The 18,625-nt window shown below is 43.3% G+C and overlaps 1 protein-coding gene across 2 annotated transcripts in view; it reads right to left on the bottom strand.

Moving 5' to 3' along the window:
• HEATR3 (HEAT repeat containing 3) overlaps nt 1–15,671 on the bottom strand; it is a 32,243-nt gene extending 16,572 nt beyond the window's left edge. Inside the window, exons 1-11 of one of the 2 annotated variants that reach the window (XM_033128074.1) lie at nt 15,337–15,671; nt 15,042–15,214; nt 13,607–13,694; nt 12,120–12,232; nt 10,064–10,173; nt 7,632–7,772; nt 5,935–6,212; nt 2,276–2,366; nt 2,014–2,171; nt 1,654–1,736; nt 664–800 (exon numbers count right to left, since the gene is read on the bottom strand). In XM_033128074.1, the coding sequence (XP_032983965.1) occupies nt 664–800; nt 1,654–1,736; nt 2,014–2,171; nt 2,276–2,366; nt 5,935–6,212; nt 7,632–7,772; nt 10,064–10,173; nt 12,120–12,232; nt 13,607–13,694; nt 15,042–15,214; nt 15,337–15,474 (1,510 nt within the window). In that variant the 5' untranslated portion in view covers nt 15,475–15,671. The remainder of the gene's footprint in view (nt 1–663; nt 801–1,653; nt 1,737–2,013; nt 2,172–2,275; nt 2,367–5,934; nt 6,213–7,631; nt 7,773–10,063; nt 10,174–12,119; nt 12,233–13,606; nt 13,695–15,041; nt 15,215–15,336) is intronic. The other variant, XM_033128073.1, reaches the window with a different exon arrangement.
• Between the last annotated feature and the right edge of the window lie 2,954 nt (nt 15,672–18,625).

Here is an 18,625-nt window from a genome sequence, read left to right as displayed (position 1 = left end):
GTCTACAAATGAAACCAATCCATACCAGAGACCTGCAAATCGGAGATTCAGCTCTTACTATGCAAAGCTTTCTGACTAAAGGTATGTGTTAGAAAAAGAAAGTAGAATTGTGGGTATGGTAGTCTACCGTTTGCCTTGAAAACACACATACGTACTTTCATGTTGAGAATTTCTCCGGAAAAACATACAAGACGCTGGTAACAGTGACTAGCTCTGGGAGAGGAACTGGGTGGCATGAGAAAAAAGAGGGGAGCTTTTCCCTTTTACATCCTCTTGTAACTTGTGAATTCTGTAATACGTGTATGTATTACCCAATCAAATGCAAATCAAATGGTTTTATGTTTAGGAAGAAAAATGAAGAGCAGAGAATTAACCAAATATGTTAATGAGACCTAATATTTATGATATTTGTGATTCAGCCTTAATTGGCCTGACATAACTAGATGGAAACAATTTTAATAAGAAAAATATAACCCAGAGACCTGCCTACACACAAGTGTTTTGACTCCGTAGCGCTGGCAGCTGAAGTCCATGACTGCCCGTGTTGGAAAGGTTTCTGCAGGCTGAATGACAAACAACGTACAATTACAAAGTCCACGTCTCTGCCCCTTCAAAACTCTGCTCCAACCAAGCAGTCTTGCACAGTGGGGCCTAGGTATTTACCTGGCTGAGAAAAGAGCAGCTGTGACAGGTGCTGTGCCAGGGCCTGGAGGGCTGGCGCTCCGCCCAGAGGCTCCACATCCAGGAGGGACAGCAGACTCTGGAGACACACAAGGGCCCTGCACTGGATAGTGTTCATTCTGGAAGGAAGGGGGACAGTGTGGTCCGTTTCTCTGACAGTAGCACCATCCAGGGTGAATGTCTCACCTAAGCTGCGGGTTCTGATGGGACTCTCTGTAGGCAGGCGGTCGGTGGCAGTGAGCTGAGAATCGCAAGGGGAACTGCTAACCCCCAAATCAAGCTGCCTGGGGCACGGCTCACTGGTGAGTCATCAGGAGTCTGCCTCAGAAAAACTTCGATACAGGGCAGCATCTATGAAGTTAGTCTTCACTGGGAAATATGACTCGCCCGCAGTAAAGCACTTCAACGCATGTACAGCGTTTAACAAATGGTTTACAGAGCGGACACCATGCAGCCAGGTAAGAAATGAACGCTGCTAGCACCCTCACGCCCCACCTCGCTGACCCCTGAAGGTCACCACTCTCCAGACACAGAGGGATGCGTACCACCGTGGTATGCGTCCCTAAACAAAACAGTTTGGTGTTATCTGTTTCTGAACTTTGTGAAAACTGAATCACAGTGTGTATTCTTTTGTGCTTTGCCTTCTTGCTCAATGTTGTTTCATCCATGCTGTGAGTAGTTCTAGTTCAGCGTCTTTCTATTGCTGTATGTATTCTACTCTAAGATGATGCCAAGTATATTTATCCATTCTGCCACGGATGGGCAGCGAGGATGTTTTCAAGGAGGGGGAACTGCGAACCAGTGCTCTGAACACTCTCGGTCTTAGAGCACGTGAGCACACGTTTCTCTAAGGAATACACACAGAAATGGAACTCCTGAATCTGGGGGACAGTCAGCATCTTCTGTTGAATGGTCCACTATTTCATACAACAACACAATGACAAACAGTTTCGGAAGCAGAGAAGTTCTTACTTTCTAATCAAAGGTTTCCAAGTGGGGTTCTTAGAACATATGTCAACTGCAATGCTGTTTGGAAAGGCAGTTTTCTCAAAAATCTAGATTTAAAAAAGGCAGTAAAGCACAGGTTAAAGAGTAGACTCCTTTCACACGTGATCCCTTTATAAAACCCCAACGTATCGCCCTTCTGAGCTAAATAAACGGCCAGGCTTGACCAGCATCCGTTCTCGCCCACTCCCAGCACTGCTGGCGCCGTCTTGTTTCCCAGGTCTTACCAATTACCTTCAGCGCGAGCTTACTTCTTTGCATTCAGAATGAGCAGCTTTCTTAAACCTTTCCCATGCTCCCTAATGGGCCCTGACTGCACACGATTACCTTCTTTGGGATGAGGGAGTTGGTGAGAGCGCTGTGAATCTCATGGGAAAGGCAGAGGGGAGAGAGCAGCTGGCCGCCGCCCTCACTGAAGCAACACTCCATAAAAGCATCACTTTCATCACTGCTGGAGAGCTCTTCCCATTCATCATCGGAGGGACCTGCGTACAGCGCAAATCACGTTACTGGAAGGGTTAAGGAAATCCTCGTGGGAGCTGCCCCCTTGGTGGGGGGGTGGGGGAGAGAATGGGAGCTGGTAACAAACCTTCACTGTAGCACATGTTGACGATAATTTCCAGAGCAGTCTGCTGAGCTGTCAGCACGGCGATGGCCTCTCTCAGTTCCTTGTCCGTAGGCTTCAAGAAACACAAATCATCAAACAACCAACACTCCATGTTAGGGAAAATAGTTCCTCATGAATTTCCTTAGTTAAAGCCTCCTAGATGGTTTTTGCATTCGGGATAGAGCACACGGGGGCGGGGGCATGGATAGAAGAAAAGTCAAAAGTGCTGGAAGTACAAATGAGCATTGATCCCGCTTGGCACTGGGGAGCAGGCCACCGCTAACTGGGCTTCTATCTACCTGCAGGGCTATTCTGTGAATGCCGCTTAGGTAGCTGGAGAGAACAGATAAATAGTCAGGAATTCTGAACTGAATTCACCCTGAAACTTAACCTAATGTGTTGAGAAGTAGCTCAGCATACTAAGATTAAAACAAGAGTTCATTTCAGACCGCAGGCACCTATACCCGACCAACCTGCTTTCAGATGCTTAGATGTCTTCTTGGAAAAGATGCACTAACAAGAACTACTAACAAACGCTTACATGACCAATCGAGCTTGGCTAAGGAGCAGAAAGCCTTGCTTCCTGGCTTTCTTGGAAGACTGCAATGGAGCATTTAAGACTGAAGAAAAAGGGGGATTTTTTTCCCCGCTGGAAGTAAATCACATAACCTTCACCAATTAACATTTGTAAAATGGATTGTATAAATTTACACGACCTTAATTCTCAAGTCACCTATGAAAAGTGAAATAGCTACACGGATATTCCAAAATAATGTGTCTTTTACATTAAAAGCTAAAAATAATGTCTCTTGTATTGTCTGAATGATGGATGCACTATAATTTATTAAGCATTTCACTAATGTGGAATATTTCAGATTATTTGGACATTTTATCTCCTCACATTTACGGGGTCAAGGTTAAAAACACAACTATAGACCTATGACAGATTACCATTTTCCTTTCCAGAATATTTATACTCATTTATAATCCTCCAGCAACTTCCTTGTGCAACAATTTAACTGTAACTTCAAAACATGTTTTTTTTTAAAAAAAAGGCAAATTGCTAATTTAGTAAGTAGATGTAGCTTAGAAATCCCTATATATTTTTATTCCTTTTATTGCTGGCAAGAATGAATATAAAAATTATCCCTATTTGCTGCGTATAATATTCAACTAAACAAACATTTATAAATAAGACATGCTGTTGCTGGGCTCGTCTCCACTTAAAATGTATGAAGATCTGGCTTAGAAGCACTCCGAAAATAACATCCACCTTTTTATGTAACTCTTCTGCTCAGACATCTGAGATTTGCTTCAAAATATTCAGAAGGACAGGGGAGAGTGGGCGGGGAAACAGATGAAATAAAACAGACCATGATTCGGTAATTGACAACTATGGAAAGCCAGGCAGGGAGTACTCTACTCTTGCACGTGTTAAAGCAGCAACCTGGGATGGTCCTTTCTTTATGTATTTGAGATGATAGCTCCGTAAGCTAAACGATGCGATTAAAGGTTTTGACTCTAAGGATTCTTGCACAAGCCACTGGGCAGTGAGAAAGATGAGAGCTGACTATGAATTTGTATTCCTGGCACGTGGCTGCACGATGCCTGGCTCCAGTGTCTCAAATCTCCAGTCTATTCAGTTATGTTAACAGACTTTGAAAAGCAAGCTTTTGTTATGAGAAAACACTGCATTTTATAAGCACCCAAATCTATTTTTAAGTACTACTTAGAGAAGCAAATCTCTAACCAGGGCACCTGATCTTGGGAGCTGTGGATCTTCGTCCCCTCTGGCTTCCTTCAGGAGTTCCTCCACTCCCAGTGTTCCCTGACAGCGCACCTGTAATTTCCGGTCCTGCTGACAGCAATTCGGGGTAAAACTCGGCGGACCAATCAGGAGAAAGTCAGTGCAGTGCCCACATCGCACGAGCACTCCAGTGCGGTCCTGCGGCTTCCTGACACTGCACATGTGGGTGTGAAGTCCCATACACCCCAGATCTAGAGCCTACCCTTCCTGTGACAACAGAGAGACAGTGCTGGGCTCTTTGTAAACACCCTTTGGGAAGGACAAGGCCCACAGCTATGTCTTTGTCTATCCTTCCGTTACTGATTTTAAATTCTCCTCAACCCTGATTCCCACACACAAGTGAGGCAAGGAGTAAAGGTGGGGTTCAGATATACGCCTCTGCACCAAAAGGGGGTGTGCTATGATTTTTAGGCCACTTTTTTATTTGAAAGCAACTCAAGGGCAGGCTGGCCTTCTCATTTTTGTAGTCAGCCCGGCCCTTAACACCAGGCTGTGCCTCACAGCTAGTCATGAGAGCTGGCAACGTCGTTCTAACTACAACATTTTGATTTCCTTAAAACACCATCAATTCGTGCTTGACAAGACTTGGCAAATGCGAGAAAGTAGTCTACTGACATTTATTTTCAAGTACATTCCATTTAAAGAATTCTTATTGGACATAAACTTATCAAAACTCTAAGACACTGACTTAAGATAATTCTTAGTTTCAGTGCATTTTCTAGGAATGACAGACCACGTCTGAAATTGTAGGAAGTGGCAGTGTTCCAGTTCATCATCTTTCTTCAGAATGACGTTAGCAGCCTCCTGACTGGTTTTCCTGACTGGTGACAACACTAACCTGCTTTCACCATGCTGCCTCTTATCCCAGCCTTTAAGACAGCTCAGGTGTTCTGTCCCGAAAGCCTTTTCTGACAGCCTTTTCCTTTCCTCTCCCATCTGTGCTGAGGCAGGTGCGCCTTCCCTTAGAAGAGCCCTACCACAGTTCTTAGCACAGATATTAAATTATAATTATGTATGGCTCCTCCCAAGATGCAAAAGTTCTCCAAAGGCAAGACATTTGTCTTCATTAGAGCGTGTGGTGCTGTGGTGGGCACACAGTAGGAGCACAGCACATGGGCACCGGAACAAATAAAGCCCAACCCCCGGTCTTGCCTGTCTTTCTGACCACTTGTTCTCCTCCTTGGGGAGATGTTTCCCCAGGTATGGCTCTATCTCCACTGACTGGCACAGCTGAAATGTCTCATGCAACCAAGATTGCACACCCTCACCCCAAAATCACATCCACTGGCCCGAGTATGCCACGAGCACCCAGTCTGCAAAAACTACAACCCATCACTGACTCTCACAATTACCCAATCTCCTGGGCACAGCAGTAATGGGTAAGTGAAAGAGTGGCTTGCTACTCTGTACTTTGGTAAGGCTAAATACTAAAACCAAAGAGACAAGAATGCAGGGGACAATCCAAGCAAAGTATAAATTCCTTTAGTTTGAAGACAGTCTGGGAGGCAATGTGTAAATGAAGTAAGGAAACAAAAAAGCTAGGAAGATGACAGTGTGTTTCTAAAGTGTTGCAAAAGTTTGGTCTATCCCAGTTTGAATCATTTTTATGTAAAAGTTTCTTTTTAGACAGGAGATTCCCCCCTGCTCCCCGCTCCTCCCTTTGGGAATAGATTTCTAATGTTATGAGTGTTAATAGGAAAAGATGATGATTTTTACTGAAATTCATTTTATAATTAATTTTGCAGTAACATGTTTTTCTACAAAGCTCAGAATACCTGTTGAAAGGAAATAGCAGTATTAATTAATCCATGTTGGAAAGTGTGATCCAACTTACTGGAAGTAAATCCGAAATGAAAGTTTTCCTTCTGACTTTTCTCTTATGAGGCATTTCTTCCATTTCATCATCTTCAATCAAATCACCACCATTAGCGTTCGCTAATATTTCTTCAGTCTCTGCAGCAGTTTTTAACCTTTGCGTTTCGGCCTCCTTCATTTGAATAACCATTTCACCAGCATCTATTTCCAGAACTTCAGATAAGATCTTTAGTATGGCATTTATGATTTCTGCCTGACTCTTGGATGGAATAATGTCTTTTAGATTCCAAACTGTGCCTGGGGAAAAAATGAGCATAAGGACAAATTATCTTTTATTTGTCTGTGAAATCTTTTATTAAATACAGTTTCCAGAAACAAGACAGGTTTCTTTAGGCTCAGGTATAGTTCAAAAAATCACGATCCCACTGCCTCCTGCCTTTGTTCAGTTTTTATTAAATGTCGAAAAGCTCTGCACAGAGGCAGTGCCCTTTATTACAAGCCTTCACAATCACCTCCCTTCACTGGCACACAAGGCCACACAGCAACAGACCAAGAGAGCACTGATCAAGTTTCTTCAAACGAAAATTAAGTTGCCTCGCTTTCTTTCATCTTAACCTGAGCTGCTCTCCAAAGCAGGTTCTTATATTCCACTAGTGGAATGGAATGTACAAAAATTCCAAAATCTCATGGACAAACCAGACAGCAGGTTCTTGGTTTTTTTGCTTATCAAAATACATCAGGCGGTACCATTCAGCAGATAAAAGTGACTGTTACAATAAAAATACTTCCTGGGTATATATACCCAGGAGAACTGAAAGCAGGGACTCAAAACAGGTATTTGTATACCCATATTCACAGAGGCATTATTCAACAGCCAAAAGGTGGAAGCAACCCAAGTGTCCACCCACGGATGAATGGATCAACAAAATGTGGAATAACCATTGGAATATTACTCAGCCTTAAAAAGGAAGGAAAATCTGACACATGCTACAACATGAATGATTTTTGAGGACATTAAGTGAAATTTCAAAGCCAGTCGTACACACACAAAAAGTCACCACTATGTAATTCCACTTACATAAGGAACCTAGAGTAAACAGAAAGCAGAACGCTGGGGGGCTGTGGGAGGAAGGGAAAACGGGGAGTTGTTTAACGTGTACACAATTTCAGTTTTGCAAGATGAAAAGTGATTAAGATGATAAATTTTATGTTACGTGTATTTTACCACTAAAAAAAAAAAACCCACCTCTCAAGATACATTACCTCCGCAAGGCCAAAGGGCAAGAGGAAACTATACACAGAAACTGTATAAATTACCAACTGCTCAACAGATGGTCAGATTATTTCTTATTTTTGTATTCAGAAATTCTAGGGAGAAAAGAGTTGGCGGAGAAGATCTTAGAGAAAAGTGAGTGGTCTTGTCTTGGATTGGGCATCTCAGTGAATTTCTGAGGTCACTGGTTAATCAGGGCATCCTGACAATCGCATTTCTTTATCACAGCAGTAGTTTGTTAACTTGAAAACAAACCCATTCTAGAAGGCTTCCCAACTATGCACAACCGCTTGAATTCAGGGTCTCCACTTAATCATTACAATTTTCAGAATAGACATAAGCACAAAAGGCTCTGATTGGTGAAATAAATGGATGTTGGCCCCCTATCTCTACCCACTGCAAGTTACTAAAAAAGCACACTATCACAAATGGCTAAACTTTACCTGCCACCAATGTCTTTAACAGAACGTATTCCATGGAACTGCCAGGAGAAAGCATGGCTGATTCCAGCACATGCAGCGCTGGGGCATTGAAAGATTTCAGTAGCTCTATGTTATCTTCGGTCACTGTCTGCAAACAATATGCTAGAAAAACAAAAATTAAGTATTTATAAATGATGAATTAACTCTGCTAGGATAACTTACACCAAACTAGCTCATCAAAAAACATTTGCATCTTTACAACTCCTTCAGACCCAGGTAGCTTTTGTAGGATAGATATGCTGTACCTCAGGATGGCACATGCAAATGAGAGTTCTCAAACCACCAGTGCTGTAGAACACCTTTCTTTCTTTTCTTTTCCTTAATTTCTAATTCTTTACAGAACTAGACTTTTATAAAATACAACTGAAGAGGCTTTTAGATATCATGACAATGTGGAGTTACTATAAACATCAATAAGGGCTTATCCTCAATTACTCATCATGGACCCGAAGCAAACAGGCTGCGGACCAAACACCAGTCCCACGGACACTCTTAGAGAAGTTCTGTTCAATAACAAGCCCTAGGTTTGGGGACATTCTGGCTTCCTTTACATTCAGCATGACCTTAAAAGTTGTGGTCATTTCTGATGAAGCAATATTTAAGAAAAAAAGGACTTTACAGAAAAATATGAGAAAATGAAGAGGTGGGTAAAATATTAATAGACATATGATCCATTTAACTCCTCCCCTGCATTAAAATAAGACAATGGATTACAACTTGTACATTAAAAATAATTAACTGAAAGTATCAAAACATCTGGGATTGCATGCAAGGTTTTGACAGAAGAGACCTCTGAAGCACAGAGGAAGAAGCAAGCCCAAATGTGTTTTCTTTGAGATACTGTACTCCATACAAATCCATTTCTTTCCAGGTCTAAAAATCACACCCATTCAAATTAGAAAAAATATATGCTATTTCTGTGATCTAGTTTGGTTCCCAAAATACATTTGTATACAAACCCGTATATATGGCATGTACGTTCGTCTGGCTCTTTCCCATATACATAGATCAAAATGTATTATTTTTCTCATTAAGAGACTAATTAAATTCACTTTGGCCAAAAGCCACGATAAGCTGTGCCTGCTACCATAAAGACAATATGAATTCAAAGAAAGCTATACTAACAGACAGGATGGAATCTCAGAAGTTCACTTAACTCTATGTAAACCTTGCTTGATTTTCAAAACAAATAATTTGACATTTGTTTAAAAACTCATGAACCTAGCTAAATGCAGAAAGAAAACTATTACACAATTCAAAATTATTCTGATCAATTTTTTAAAGTTCATTAGAGAAAAAAACTAAAAAAAAAAATCTATAACGAGACCAAATGCACAAAGATAGCAATGAAGGTTTTCTTTTAAAAGCCATGAGCTAACTTCACTTTTACTATAATTCTTATTGTAATAAAAACTGCCCTCTGAGATGAAAAGTCACCTACCAATTTCTTAGTTCAACTGTTTACAAAACTCCACATTTACTCACAAATCTCCCCTCTGACAAAGATTCCATTTTGATAAACTAATTTTTGCAGTAGTATTTATTCCACTTTTTTTTTTTTTTTTTTTTTTTTAATTTTCTGTTCTCTTGAAAGTACCCAATAGAGCTAAGAGAAGCATCAGTAAGCGGAATACTCCTTAAGAAGAGGAATACAGTAATAAATTAAAGTAAAGATAACTGCAGGAGAAATGCATAAATAAAAGGACAGCTGGATGCCCGCCATTCAGACGGGTAAAAAAGGAAAGCTTTTCATCAATTATTTCTCCACTCTACCCCAAAGTTCTGTTGAGCCACCCACCCTCCAGTTTCTGCCTCATGGCCCTGCTGAGTGAGGACCTCCCTTAGCGCTCTAACCCCATGTGCAGAAGGCGAGGGAGCCAAGGCAGCTGAAGCTGCCAGAAGACTTTCCTTGCCCCACAGAAGGGAAGCAGGCCTATGTGAAATTTCACTGATTATCCTATCTCAAAAAAAGCCCAGGTTATCAGTTTTCTGATGAAAATAAGAGAGAGCGGTACAAGATCTTTAAATAAGTCTAGATGCCAGTTAACTTTGGCCCAAAGGCCTGGTAGATGTGGGTTACTATGTCTCAGTAAACGGGAGACGAAAGCTCAAGAATTAGCAAAGGCTTCTGGGAAGGGTAATACACTAGAAACCACACAGGCTCACATAACTACCTTCCTCCCTTTCCGAGGGAAGAGCAGGAAAATTGTATGAGTAAGCAAAGTATTAATGACAGAGTTTAAAAGATTCAGAACAAACAGAACTCAGCTATGCATTTATACACAGTGAGAAAAAGAACAATCACTCCTGTAGAATAAACATGCTATGTCTGAATAAAGCTTTTTGCGTAAGAACACACACACTTAATATATCATCACCTTTTCTTCACTTACCTACTGAAATAGCCAGGCCAACATTGGTAGGAAACCTACTTAAATACTTTAACACAATCTCCAAACACCCTTCTTTGTTGAATATAGATACTGCTCTACTACTGCATTCACTAAATTGAAGGGGGAAAAAAAAGTTTTACTATTCACGTTAACATTAAGAAATCAACCACATACATTCATGAAAAAATAAATTAGGCTTTATAAAAGAACCCAAGAGGTGAAGTCAAATACCCGCCATTTTTATAGATGAAGAAATCAATGCCCATTGCTAGTCACTGTACATGAACACAACTGGCTATCTGTGTTTTTACTTGTTCGCAGTCGGGTCTTTTAGGCCAGCTCTTCACCTGCACCCCAGTTTCCTTATAGGAGGTTAGAGCTGGAAGAGATCTTAGAAACCATTTGTTTCATCTCCTCATTTCACAGATGAGGAAACCCAGGCCCCAAAAAGTCAAGTGATCTGTCTAAAGATCACACATTTTGTTAGTGGTGGTTCCCTGGGTCCAGCCTACTGGTTTTGCCACTAAACCACGGTAATAATAAGTTAAAGTGATACTATACTTATCAGACAAAAAGCACAAATTTTAAAGAAAGTAAGGTTAAATTTTATTCCTTTTAGATTGCTATTATAATTTCAACAGGCAGAATTTGCAGTCTGCAACAGAGAAGTAACCGTGATAAATATTTTTGAAATGACACCTTTTAATAAAAGAATCAGAATTAATGCTATTAATGTTATCACTGTTAATAATAAACACACGTACTAAATACAGGGTAAGCAGAGCTAATTGTAACTGTATCCTGGTTTCCAGAGAAAAGCATTCCCACACACACACTACATATACACACGACACACTAATAGTTAACAGAGCTGACTACATTATTAAATTCAATCCTTCATTTAAAGATAAACTACTTCTAGCGAGCCAGTTACGGCAATGAGCCTACTTCATGAAGCCCACAGTAAAATCAGGTACACTCAGGAAGGTAAGACATACAAGTGTCAAGATAATTTAAAATATACACATATGTAAATATAATTTAAAATGCAAACTATAAAACAGAAATGCTAAGAGCTCTGATAATTGGAAGTGATACAGGCAGGCCTCACAGGCATTAGGAAAGAGAGACCCCTGTGGAGGCCACTTTTTCAGGCTCTTTCCAAACAAATGTTTAGAAAATTTCCAAGTTCAACGATTTATGTAAGTTCACGTTATCTGGTGTACAGAAAAACAGCACCCACCAGCTTGTTCAAATGCTATTTCCTCAAATCTGATCTCTCCCGTTTTCCTGGTGGAATGCACACACTCGTTCAAAATGAGATCGTAGGCAAGTTTGGACGGCCACGTACATTAGGCAGCTTTTCAGAGCCAATTTAATCTTGTATTCTAAGAAATACCTGTGCTTTTAGGTCAGAAGCTATCATCGCTGCTGATTAAAAGTAAGGAACGATGACAGAATCTTGCTAGAAATATGGAACAGAAAGCGGGGTAGAAAAAACAAACCCAGGTTGTGTGTCTAGTCATTTCCAAGCGGGGTAGAAAAAACAAACCCAGGTTGTGTGTCTAGTCATTTCCATTCCTAACTGCAAGTCCACTCCACCCCCCACGCTGCAGTCATGGAATGGAGCATGGCTTCTCCCGACGGGGCCACAGGAGCTCTTCCCTGTCAAATGGCTACGCCTGGGGGGAGGACCAGCCACGGTCTGTGGTCCCTGTCTCATTCCAGATGCCAGACCCAGGCAGCTGTTGCACTGGGGCCTGGCTGGCTTTAGGACGAAGGCGGGCGGTGGGGACAGGGGTGCATGCGTGCCAATGGCCGTGATTCCCCTCATCACTGTCAGTAGCAAGGCCTGGAGAGAAGAGCTGTGAAGCCCAGAAAGATGTAGTGATGTGATGATAAGGGCTAAGCCGGGAAGGAGGGTGACCGTAGGTCACGTGACACGACCCCCTACCAAGCACTAACAGCACAGATCTCCAGGTCCACCAGGGAGAACAGAAAGAGCAGCAGCCTGCGTAGCGGTGGGGCAGCAGGCTGTGTCTGGAAAGCATCTTACCATATATTCCACAGCACGTTCACGGCCTCGTTGGCTATGTTCTCAATAGAATTTCTGTTCTGATCATTTTTTTCCTGTGGAGGCATCTCATTTGAATCCAGCCCAGCACTACACTGTAAACAAATATCATGATTAGCACCCTGGTCCAAAAGAATAATTAAACAAAAAGGCTAATGATAGTGAAGAATCACAAAAAAGAAACATCAGAAATTACAGTGGTTAACAAGCCAATCAAATTCTCAGAAGCAGTCCAGTTCCCACAGCATTGCTCCCATTTGGCAAGAAATACAGACAAGAAAGGTTCACATGTCATTGTACAAACTAGACATAAAGCATTTCACACTTGAAATGAAAATGTAAAATCAACACAAAGTCTTTTTTCTAACGTGATAAAGACAGTAAATAAGGCCAAGAAAGATAAATACGGTAAGAGCTACCATCTACACAGTACCTTCTACGTGCAAGGCACTATTGTAAGCACTTTACATACATTAAGTCATTTAATTCTCACCTCAAACCTATGAAGGAGATGAACTGTTATCCCCAGCCTCCTGCTACAAATAGGAAACTGAGGTACAGAGAGTTTGCTGAAGGTGTAGCTTGGTGCATGGTGAAGCTGAGCATTCTGGTTCTAAGCGTGGTGCTCTGAACCGCTCTGCAGCAGCGCCCCCTAAACACAGGGCTTCTCATCTCGGCACTACTGACATTGTGGACCGGATGACTGTTGTGGGGGGCTGTCGTGTGCGCCGTGCGATGCTTAGCAGCATCCTTGGCGCACTACGTGTCAGTAGCAACCGTTACCCTCAAGGTGTGACAATCAAACATGATGGCTCCAGACACTGCCAAATGTCTCCTGTGGGGCACATCACCCCTAGGAGCAACACTACTTTAAAGGAAACAAGACTGATGCCTCTTATCAAAACTGGATATTCTTTATATGACCTTCAAGAAGTGAAAATGACACATCAATACAGAACAGTGGACCAGAGGCATGCCAGAGAGAATCTTTAGTTCCCAAACTACATCATGCAATAAAGCTGGCACGTTAAATTTGGGGACCTAATGTCACCTTCGAGACAAATTCCTAATACCTGTGCTTCAGCTTACAGATGCCAGATAGGGCTGATGTGAGGATTTAATAATACACAACACAAAATAACAGCCGACACACAAATAAACGATCAATAATACTCATTTCTTTTTATTGTATGAAGTTTAAAGTCTACAGGAGTCAGTCTATAATTTTAGGAAGATCTTTTCCAACTAGCATATAAAAAAGGTAGTGGGGACAAACCAGGGACTGGTATCAACGATGAGAGATCAGTGTTCCCAGGAAAATAAAATTCCCATAGGATGTTTGGAGGGAAGACGAAAAAACTAACACCAAAGTACTAACAAGATAAATACGTAAATAAATCTAAGTTTGGATACTAACAGCTACATTAAAAACAAAAACAAGCCATCAGGATACTTTACAAACCGCGTACCTCTTTTAGAAGAGCGACCAGAGGAGTCATGATATCCTTAGCTACCATGTCATCACAAACTTCAAAACCTCCACAAGCACTGAGATTTCTGCGCGAGAAGTTTAAAACGTGTTACTTTCAGCTCACATGTCACAAAACACTATTCAGCTCTCAAATTTATTTCTATTTCTAACCATATTTCAGGTTTCCCAGATGAAATTGCTTATTATTTCTATACGATATTGCAGAACCAATCCATCCATTTCCACCTATTCTGCTCCCTGTTGTACATGATGTAAACAAATCTTAGTCATGTTTAGTCACGTAACACTCAGTCTGAGCCAGTACACAGGTGTGTGCCTATAGGGAAGGGCGAGGGAAGAAGACTTTCCCTATTTAATGTAAGTCACAGCCTAATCTTATGTGAAGGGACCTTTTCTTGGAATCAAGGCTTCAAGGGCGGCAAGGGGGAGGCTACTGAGAATGATACCCCTGAAGCAACCCTGACTTGCCAAGTCAATAAATGAAACATAAGACATATAGACAAAGCTATAGGATCTAGGAATATTAACTTCTACGCTTGCCCCCTCTACAGTCCATTCTCTGCACAGCCACCAGAGTGGCATTTTGAGCGGTAAATGAGATCATGTTACTCCTGCTTAGAATAGGCCCTTCTCCATCTCTGCAGCCTCGTCTCCCATAATACCCCGCTCCCTCCTCTACTCAGCCACACTCACCTTTCATTCCTGACAGTGCCAAGGACCACCACCTCGGTACTCACCCTTGCGCGGTCTCGCTTCTTTGCTGTTGCTGTTCCCAGTCAGGAACGCTTTCCGTGTTGCCGTACCTGGCTCTACCCTTGATGAACTCTCAGCTCACAAATGCCATCTAGAGATGTCCAGTTTAACGGACGGTCTCACCCCCAACTCATCACCCTCTTGGTTTTCTGCATAGCACGTCTCACTAGCTAATGTTACCTGTTTCACCTGTTTACCAGTTTCCTGTCTGTTCTCATCAGCACGGGATCTTGGCTGTCTTACTCAATGCTCTGCCTGTTCAAACTCCCCTGCACCGAGAAGACCTGGCACATCTACTGGAAGAGTCCCCAGAACCTCAGGAATGGATGGAGGGTTCTTGGACAGGGGATAACGTGCGCTGGGCCTTGAGGGGAGGGTGCTGGGCAGGGGGCGGCTGCGGGGGAAGCAGCCAGGCGGACAGACACATGGAATGCGTGTGTTCAGGGGGTCACGAGGGCCTCTGGAGTCTGCAGCCTGAGTTCGAACGCCCCCTCTGCAAATGGGAGACCCTGGGCAGGGCTTGGCGCTCCCGTGCAGCCTAGGACAAGTGCACTGCGGCTGACACAGGACACCCCACGGCGCGTGGCACACAGAAGGCGCAGACTGGCCGCAGTGCCGCCTGGACCCGAGGCACCGCCCCGGACCCCCTCCCTGCTCACCTCAGGGCGCCGGCCGCCGTCTCCCTCACCGCCAGACTGGGGTCGAGCAGCAGCGGCCCGAGGCGGCGCACTGCGTGCCGGCGCGCCAGGCCCGGGAGCGCCGGCTGCTGCTGCACCAGCCGGGCCAACCCTGCGCAGGCGCACTCGCGGACTTCGGCGCTCGGGTGCTGGAGCTGCGGGACCCAAGCAAGCGTCAGAGGGACAGCAGCGCGCCGGCCCGCGGCGCTGCCCCAGGGCTCCCCCAGAGGCCCTCCGTCCCCGTCCCGGCCCTGGGGTCGGCGGGCGCCGGCCTCACCTTTTCTAGCAGCTCCGCTGCCGGCCCGTCGTCCTCCTCTCGCTCGGTCCCGTTCTCGGCCGCTGCCATCTCGGCCTGACAGTCGCCGGTAGGGGAGAACTGAGGTCGCTTGAAGCGCTTCGTCCGGCTCTTGCCCATGGCAACGTAAGCTGGAGGGAAGACCGAGAGAGAGAGGAGAAGGGCAAGAGCAAGATGCTGCCGAGCTGGTGGCAGGGACTTGCAGTCAACCCCGAGGATGGTGGGGGTTCGGGCCGCTGCGCAGCTGGACCAGCTAATAGTCTGAGCCCACCTGGCGAAGCAATGCGCAGGCGCATGGCGTGATCGTGGCAAGGAGGGGGCTGGCGCGGAGAGCGCGCAGGCGTAGAGGGGAATATGGGCGGGGCCAGGCCTGGCCGTGGGGCGGAGTCCTGTGGATTTTCCCCGCCAGGAGGAGCCTGGATTTGAATGGTAGTACCGACTCCGCCTCCCACCAGCTAGTGACGTGTATCAAGTTACCGAACCTCTCCAAATCTTTAATTTCCATAACAATCAAATGGGATTAAGAATACGTAACTTGCAAGGTTACTGTGAGATTTAAATAAAATTATGTAAAGCACTTAACAGCAAGCCTGACGTACAGTAGGGTGTTCAAAAAATATTAACCAGGATTTTGTGTCCCCCGTGCCTAGCACTGTTCCTGTCATAATTAAAATCCAGTTAATGTTTTACAATGAATGGACTCCCTTAAGAAGTTACTTAATTTTCGTGCCTCGGTTTTCTCATTAGAGAAGCGGGGAGATCAATAAAATATACCTAATGCAGTTACAAGGATTAAATGTGTTAATGTGCTTAACATGCTAAGAACAGGACTGGCACATGATAAGCACTATATAAATGTTTGGTTGAAACTTTTATTTAACGATTAACAAAAGGAATCTTTCACACATGCTTACTGAGCACCAGGTACAGTGCTAGGCATTTGTCCCTATCCTCTGTCCTTCTCCTTATGGATTTTAAAGTTTAGTGAGAGAGATGTTAAATACGTATATAGTAATCATATGAACTTTAAATACAGTTATGATGAGTGCTAAGAAAGGAGGAAAAGTGCAGAAGACTCTTAGGTAGTCTTTATAATTACAAGTATTTATTGAACACCCTATAAATGCATAGCTTTCAAGTAAACACTATGGAGAAAAGTTCCACCCCGTGGCAACCCAGCCATCAAGGAGTTGGCTGCCTAGTAAGGGAAATAACATGAATTACTGTAGCATATTTTGAAAAGCAATCACAGAGGTGCAGCTAAACTTATACAGAATCGCGAGCCTACTAAAGACCAACTTTAGGAACAAGGAAAACTGAGACTGCCAAATATATGTTGGTAGGTTTCACTTCCTAGATCTCTCCTATCTGGCCACTGATTTCCTGCCACTCCCCTCATCCAAGTTACTGTCTTGTCTTGTCTCAGCCACATAGCCTTGTGGTCTCTCTTTTCCCACCGTCCTTCCATACAACAGCTAGAGCGATTTTTTTTTTGCAATGAATATCCCTCCAATTTTTGCATTACATTTACTCCCTTGCTTAAAACCTTTCAATGGCTTCCCTTTCTCTTAGGATCAAGATCACAATCTTAGCTGGGTCTCCTCCCAGCCTCCAGTTTCATCTCCTGTCACCTCTTGTACTCTGCCCTTTTGTCACCCTCCAGAGGGCCAAACTCTTTTCTGCCTCGGGCTTTAAATAATTCCCAGCCTCTACCCCTTTCCTCCTGTCACTTCTTCATAGTCGGCCTCTGATTTCAAAGTCAGAAACAGGTCTCCCTTGAGATAGCACATATCCTGTTCCTCTGCTTCAAAGCACAGCTCAAAATTACAATTTAAGGTTATTTGTATATAGTTATACACAATACTCATATACATATTCTCCCCGAAAATAAGATCTAGCTGGACTATCAGCTCTAATGCGTCTTTTGGAGCAAAAATTAATATAAGACCCCATCTTATTTTAATATAAGACCAGGTATAATATAATACGATATAATATAATAAATATAATATAATACCGGGTTAATATAATATCTGGGTCTTATATAAGGCTGGGTCTTATATTAATTTTTGCTCCAAAGACACATTAGAGCTGATGGTCTGGTTAGGTCTTATTTTCGGGGAAACACGGTATGTAAACCCTACGAGGACAAGACTGCCTGCTTTCACATATCACTGTATTTCAACACTGGCCCAAGACCTGACAAAATAGGCATGCAATTTCTTGAATGAATAGAGATTATATAATCAGGAAAGAGTAGGGTATATTATCTAGACAGAATAGGATGAAGTAAAAACAGATTTCTGCTGTTTCTCTCACTGTGGGGATGAGCAAGAAAAAATGGTTCAAAACCTTAGCTAGGGAAGAGTTTTGTGGTTTGTTTCCAGTAATCACTCTTCCCTGTGAGAAATTAACATTTCTGCTAAAATGAATGGTCAACTTTATTTAATGAGCTTAGGAGTCCTTCAGGGAACCACAGGTCAGTCATAGGAAGAATCCAAAGACCTTTTCACAGTTTCAGAGGAGCCCAATGACCTTTAAGGAACCTATTAATCCTTAACCAGTCATTTAAAAAAATCTAGTCAAGCAATGATTATCCAGCGATGATTCCCTAGTCATTCCTTCTCTTTATCAAGAGGGAATTTTTGAATTAGACTGCTTAGAAGCCTCTTCCCTTGAGATAATAAAAATGATTGTAATCAATCACTGGTCAGATAAGTTCTAACTAGGAACTACCTGTTGACTCGTTTCTCCCCCTTCACGTATTTGTAAGGTAATCTTCCTTAAACACACTCTGATCAATATCTCTGAAAAATCTTTGACAGTCCCATGCATGTAGGTACATGACTGAACCATGTAGAATCAGGTTCAGACTTGCACGGTACACTGAAGCCACAGCATCCTGCCACATGCTTCAAACACATCATTTCTTGCCAGGAGCCACCTGTCTTCCCAGAAATCCCTGCGGCCTTTCCTTTACCTAGGCCTGGGGGCCTGCAGAGCTCAGCAAGCTTCCTTCGCACGCCGTGGCATTTGTCACTTCCATTGTCCTGGTACACAGTCTCAGATCTACTTACAGTTCCTCTGAGTTTTCAGAACTCACTGTGGGATAGAGGTAAACCAAAAAGATGGCCGTCCTGTGGGACCAAGCGTATTGTCCCCATCCTCTCTCCTGCCCCAGCAGACACTCCACATGTACCTCTCTTAGGATCGTCCACGTGTGCTGTCCCCACTAGCCTGTGAGCCCCATGTAGGGCAGGGGCTATTGGCA

Source organism: Rhinolophus ferrumequinum, chromosome 15 (assembly GCF_004115265.2).
Source record: "Rhinolophus ferrumequinum isolate MPI-CBG mRhiFer1 chromosome 15, mRhiFer1_v1.p, whole genome shotgun sequence".
NCBI classification, from domain to species: Eukaryota; Metazoa; Chordata; class Mammalia; order Chiroptera; family Rhinolophidae; genus Rhinolophus; species Rhinolophus ferrumequinum.
The sequence above is the reverse complement of the archived record's forward strand: the minus strand, read 5'-3'. Positions and strand labels throughout refer to the sequence as shown.